At 40.0% G+C, this 6360-nt stretch overlaps 1 protein-coding gene and 1 long non-coding RNA gene across 6 annotated transcripts in view; one reads left to right on the forward strand and one right to left on the reverse strand.

Moving 5' to 3' along the window:
- The window catches only part of LOC128878284 (chondroitin sulfate synthase 1), a 21435-nt gene that overhangs the window by 7400 nt on the left and 7675 nt on the right, over nt 1-6360 (forward strand). Inside the window, exon 3 of the mRNA XM_054126370.1 lies at nt 33-1019. Within this exon, the coding sequence (XP_053982345.1) occupies nt 201-1019 (819 nt within the window). The 5' untranslated portion in view covers nt 33-200. The remainder of the gene's footprint in view (nt 1-32; nt 1020-6360) is intronic.
- Nucleotides 973-5403, reverse strand: LOC128878285 (uncharacterized). 5 transcript variants are annotated; one of them, XR_008457379.1, is made up of 5 exons: nt 4859-5403; nt 3785-3968; nt 1687-2356; nt 1499-1613; nt 973-1109 (listed from the first exon to the last, which is right to left on the reverse strand). It is a non-coding gene; the product is annotated as an uncharacterized LOC128878285 (long non-coding RNA). The 5 variants fall into 5 exon arrangements; XR_008457377.1 differs by having other exon boundaries at nt 1499-2356; XR_008457380.1 differs by lacking the exon at nt 973-1109 and having other exon boundaries at nt 1117-2356; nt 3785-3965.

The following is a 6360-nucleotide window of genomic DNA, read 5'->3' on the forward strand; positions in this document are numbered from 1 at the left end:
GATAACCAACGCAATGTTTTGACGATCAACAGGTCTGAGGGAAGCTCGTGCTCGGTGGTGCCGAGAGGAGCAATGGGATCGTCCGCAGAGTTCCCGACGATCGCGTTAATTATCACGGTGAAATCCTCGAAGAAGACGTCGTCGAGTGGAAAGATGACGATGAACCCAACCGGTGGTCCAGGGACCCCGGAAGAGTACCAATGGAGGAGGTGACGTATCACCCAGTGATGCGTAAACGACGTGGATTGGCCAGCGCCGTTCTTGGCCTGACAGTGGGCCTTCTCCTGGGCTTCCTCATCCAAAGCTACCGGATACTCTCGTCGAGCCATCACCAACGGGTCAATATTTACGCATCCTCGATGCCTGGGCCACGCGTGCTAATCAAGCCCCCGGCGCGGAACGTTCCCAAGCTGAACGACGACGAGCAGATAAACAGTTCCGCGAGCAGTTTGGTCTTCGTGGGTGTCATGACGGCTGGCAAGTACCTCGACACGCGAGCGAAAGCTGTGTACGAGACCTGGGGCAAGGAGCTGCCCGGGAAAATAGCGTTCTTCTCGTCCGAGAGCTCCACCGTCCCGTCGAACTGTCCCGATCTACCTTTGGTCCCGTTGCCGCGAGTCGACGACACGTACCCGCCCCAGAAGAAGTCGTTCATGATGCTTCATTACATGTGGAACAATTACGGCGATCGTTTCGAGTGGTTCCTCAGGGCCGACGACGATGTCTACGTCAGGACAGACCGTCTCGAGAAGCTGCTGAGGTCCGTCGACTCCAGGAGAGCCATGTACATCGGTCAAGCCGGCAGAGGGAACTCTGAGGAATTCGGATTGCTGTCACTCGAGTACGACGAGAACTTCTGCATGGGCGGACCAGGTGTTATATTGTCCAGGGAGACCTTGAGGAGGATCGTACCGCATATCAAGTACTGCTTGAGGCATTTGTACACCACGCACGAGGACGTCGAATTGGGAAGGTGCGTGCAGAAGTACGCTGGCATACCTTGCACATGGAGCTACGAGGTAATCTCTCTTGTTCATTTTTTAACACGCTGATAGACGAACCAATACTCTTCGGAATTTCTACTGTGATTACATTTTGTTTACAGACGGCTGGAAATTAAATTATCAAATATTTATTCTTGGCTTCATCGAAATTTAAGTATTTTATTCGAATTCATTTTCTTTGGCACTTAACTTTCAGAATTAATTTTATTGGGTGTTCAATGAAAACCACTGTCAATGATTTATTTGGAAGAATTTTAGAATATACTTTAAACGTATACTAATACGAAGAGATAATTTATATTTTCCCTTTAAACGACTTCTCATATGTCATCTGTATATATTTATTTTTGTAACTTCATCGAAATTTAAGTATTTTATTCGAATTCATTTTCTGTTGCATAAACGTCCACAGTCATGAATCTTTCATATATAGTTTGACTGATTACTAAAATATCCGATTGCTCCTTAACGGTGTACACATCTGCGATCTGTACCTTGCGGTAGAAGATGATAAATAGTTTCCTGCGCATCTGGCTTGCGCACCATGCGACGTCTATTACTCAGCTGGTGATGCTGGTGTTCTTGTGACGAAGAACAGAGGTATCCAGGCTATTTACGTTGAATTTACTATTATATCAACACAAAAATAACAAAAAGTCATATCTTGTCTTCTAATAGTTACCTTAACGCAAGATTCGTTGACAAAGTCTTGCAATTACGTTTTATCGATGATCCAAATTAAATGGAAAGAAAATTCACTCAAAGAATCAAATTTTTAATTAAAATCTAGAAATTGAAAGTAAAGACAATAAAATTGAACAATTTTAAAATTTTTAAATGATTGGTTTTTACATGTACGTTCTGCAATTAAAATCCTCTTCATTTCGAGTAACCCTGAAGAGAACTGCAAGATGTGAAATAACAGTACGAATGTACTGTGTATGAATGCTGAATTCAATTCCACCCCTCGCACGTACATCCATCATTTAAAAGATTTACCTTCCGCGCTACTGTCATAAAGTCTATTATAGAGTTCCGTTTCTTCCACGATCGTGACCCCATGTTGTCCAGCGGCTTGGCGTGTCTCTCTGCCGTTCACATAACATTAAATCTATTTTCGGTCGTCCTCCTTTCTTCTATCTCTCTCGATGCACACGCCGTCGAGGCTGCGAGAGTACTCTGTGCACGTAACTTGCCGATAGACACAGGCTCACGGTTCATTAGAACGCTGGGGTTATCCCACAGAACGTTACGTGTACACGCGTTGGCTACTTTCTACCCGTAGGAGTTGGTCGTTGAGTCAGCCATCGATGGAATCCCCGTTCGAGGTAACGGTGACTCCGAAGGAAATTCTATTTTTCGATACGAAATCCGTTAGCAGGTGCTCAAGTAATGCGTGTACTCGTCAAACTTATAGCAAATATTCATGGTTTCGAGGATTCGAGTTCATTGGGTCGGGAGCTTTTGAGGATCCTTGAGTAGAGGAAGAGTAGACATTGAGTAAACATTTTGTTTTGCTATTAAGATAGCAAATATTCGTGTTTTTGAGAATTCAAGCTAATTGAGTCAGTAGCTTTTGAAAATCCTTGAGTAGAGGAGTAGAAATGGAGTAGACATTCTGTTTTGCTATTCAAATAACAAACACTCATGTTTTCGAGAATTCAACTTAATTGAGTCAGTAGCTTTTGAGAATCCTTGAGTAGAGGAGTAGAAATTGAGTAGACATTCTGTTTTGCTATTCAAATAACAAACACTCATGTTTTCGAGAATTCAACTTAATTGAGTCAGTACCTTTAAGATTCCTCGAGTAGAGAAAGAGTAGACATTGAGTAAACATTTTGTTTTGCTATTAAGATAGCAAATATTCGTGTTTTCGAGAATTCAAGCTAATTGACTCAGTAGCTTTCGAGAATCCTTGAGTAAAGAAGGAGTAAACATTGAATAGTAATTTTGTTTTGCTATTTAGGGAGCTGGAGAGTAGTTAGATTAGAAATTAAGATGAGAAGAAGATGGTGAATTTCGTGTGAAATGTGATGTATGAATATTTATGTCGTAAACCTTACGAAACTTTCTGGGATTGATTCAGTAGTATCTGAGATTTCTTATTAACCTTTTTACTGTGAAGGACGTATACATGCATACGTCCTCGAGAAACGGGCTCAGAGAAATATTCAGTCTACATAAATTTTTAAAAAACATCAGCTTATGGGGGATGATGAGACGAAACGTTGAGAAGTTAAAAATTCGTCGTAAGAATTGAACAAGTTCTTCTAAGTTTTCAATTTTTATCTCTAAAATTAAACGTCCTACAAAAAAAGCTTTAAATAAAAAAAAGTGCAATCTTCTCGTTCTCTATAAAGTGATATTTTTTCCAAATTCACACCTCCAAAAATTCCCACCAAATATCATTTCGCGGTCAAAAGGGTTAAAATCTAAGAGAGTCGAGTGCTTCCCTTGTCAGTTCGAAGCAGCGCAATCTCTGCTATCATCGAGTCATTCCACCTACTGCTTCACGCACAGAGACCTGTCATTTGCCATCCTGCAAAAGTATGTTAAAATCGGCGAGTGGGGCGGGGGAGGGCAGGTCGAGTGCTTCCTTTGTTAGTTCGAAGCAGTACAATGTTAGCGCGGTTAAAGCGAGCTCCGCACGATACGTATTACAGGTTTAAATACATAAGCTACACATCTGCATCATATACAGGGTACGCTATCATTGGGTTAACTCGGAAGGTACAATGCACAGATGAGGATGTTAGTCGTTAAGTACAAGCGAATAGTACCCTGCTAACCCAGTGGCCAGATCGAGTCACTTCTCCTCCATCTTGACACTCGGCGTTAGGTCGAAGCGGTTAAGCAACAATTTGTGGCACCAAGTGCTCGAATCTTCGTTCTTGCTCCTTGCAGTAATTTCAAACGAACCGCGCGGTTACGCACAACGTTGCGTGACGTTACAATGTCACGCTGCTGGAACATCGACAGAAACACGATCCAATGAAACTCTTTACATCTCGTTTGCATGTTTAAAAAAAAAAAAACGGTTATTCTGGATTGAGGAAATCCTAATAAAAGAAACGGGAGGGGAAAAAATCATTGGGCAAGAGATTAATCCTTCGAGCGCAAGTGGTCCACCTTGACGGAGTGAAATGTGTTCCGTATAGAAAGAATTGAAGCTTAGAAAGATAATTTTCTACATTACTGTCATATCATTAAAATATTTCTGAAAAAATCTAGGAGCAGTTAATTCATAACATTGCGTTTTTTTCAAGTGGTTGTATAATATTTTATGTGAAACCCATCCATTTTAAAATTGTAAAATTGTTCTATTTCTAGTCGAATTTAGTTAAATATTTAATTCTGTTAATTGATTTGGGTAATTGATATCCTATTGTACATTTGTAATCAAATTTTCTTGTTATATTGTCTACTAGTATACTAGCTTGAGACCTTCGGAATTTATAACACCTTTTGTCGTTTTTTTATGAGACGATGCACAGAAAGAAACGAATTTGTATTATCATGCAAACGCGTGGCCACCTAGCGATTCGGAATGGTAGTTAGGCAGTAACTGCTCCACATACACTTACGTTTTTTTACGCGGATGTAATATCATTTTTCTTAAAATAACATAGCCTCTGTTACTCCAGAAAAAGCAAGGAAGCTACACCTAAAATTTGGTATCAATCTATTAAAAGTTGTTTTTGAAAGTACATACGAACAAACGCTGTCTCTTTATTATATAATAAGTAAGAAATATACGATTGATTATTTGCATCGATTTTCAAAATATTTACAGACACCTTCCTACAATATATAATTTATTGTACATATATTATTAATATTAGGTGAAATAATACCTTAATACACAATGAGATTGAATTTAAGAATGGCCTCCTTCGAGTGTCTCCAGATTCAATTCCGTCTTGATCCCGTGATGGTTTGACGCGCCACTGGGGGTCAGGTATCGCGGATCGTGTTAGAACGGCTCTGTTGAAAGGTAAATTCACGGATGAGGATGTTACTCGTTAGATTCGAACAAATCGTAGCGTGCCAACCTACTGGCGGCCCGTTCGTTCTCGTCTTGACACTCGACGTAAGGTCGAAACACTTAATAGCTCGTACGTACGACATGCAATAACTGCGAAGCGTTTGTTCTGGGCTTTTCGCACGTTCCCTCCGTTAAGTGATTGGTTCATCGAGACGAGTTTTACGACAAGGGATTTACGATTCTTCCACACGATCGTCTGTTGAAGAGGTCCTTTCGAGATCGAAAAAATGCGCGAATTATTTTCTGTGCTTGATCCATACATTTTATAATCGTTGCTCCGTTTCAAAAACATATTCTTGAAGATGTAACGCAACAATTTTTATTCAAAAATATCAAAAATTATTGGAGATGTAATGCTGGACGATGGTTTCATAACTGGTTCATTAAAAATTTAGAAATTTTCTGGGAATCGCAGTTCAAGAAAATACCAAAACCGTAAAATGCCATTTTCTGTGATTTTTAAGTACATTTTCCTGCAAAACTTTCCAGCAAGCGAGTTTGCAGAAATGAAATTTACAGTTTATCAAACCTGTTTTCGTGTTCCAAGATACGCGGATCGCAGAAAGGAAACATAGAAGCGAGCAGACTCGGAACACGACCGAGTTAACCTGAGAGATGTAATACTAGAATAATTCTGCGTAACCAGAGACCACCACACCCAGTCTCACGGGTTGATTAACACTCGTTCCGCGCGACCCACTGTCTCGCCAAGACGCAACTTTGCGTTCTTCGGAATAATTATTATCGGTCGGCCACCGACAGGAAGTTCATAGTTTAACCTTAACTCTGGGTCTGTTTGCGCTAATTGCCATATGGTCTCGTCTCTCCTATCTCTTTGGGACTCGCTAATCCGATACGATTCGTTTATTATCAAAGTGCCGTTCGAGAATACTTGATCACGTCCTTCACTCTTTATCTACAATCTTGTAGGAAATTCTTTAGTCTTGAAAATTTGAGTGGAAATAGATAAAAAATTGATTAATCGTTAATTAAATTGCTCAAATTTGTCACCATGGCAAAGAAAAATCTTATCGAGAAATTAGGGAAATTCACGCATCAAGGTTTCTCCGAGAATTTTCTTGGCCTTCACATTTATGGTTTAGCTAATAAAAAAAGTATAATCATGACTATTCAATTTCTAGTCTATTTCTGTCCCATAAAAGATTAATTCATTAAATTACTTAAATTTGTCACCATGGAAATAAAAAAATTTCATCAAGAAAGTAGTGAAATTCATGCATCAAGGTTTCTCCAAAAATTTTCATTCCCTCCTTGGCCTTCACATTTATGGTCCACCCTATCCAAAGACTG

Source organism: Hylaeus volcanicus, chromosome 6 (genome assembly GCF_026283585.1).
Source record: "Hylaeus volcanicus isolate JK05 chromosome 6, UHH_iyHylVolc1.0_haploid, whole genome shotgun sequence".
Lineage (NCBI taxonomy): Eukaryota > Metazoa > Arthropoda > Insecta > Hymenoptera > Colletidae > Hylaeus > Hylaeus volcanicus.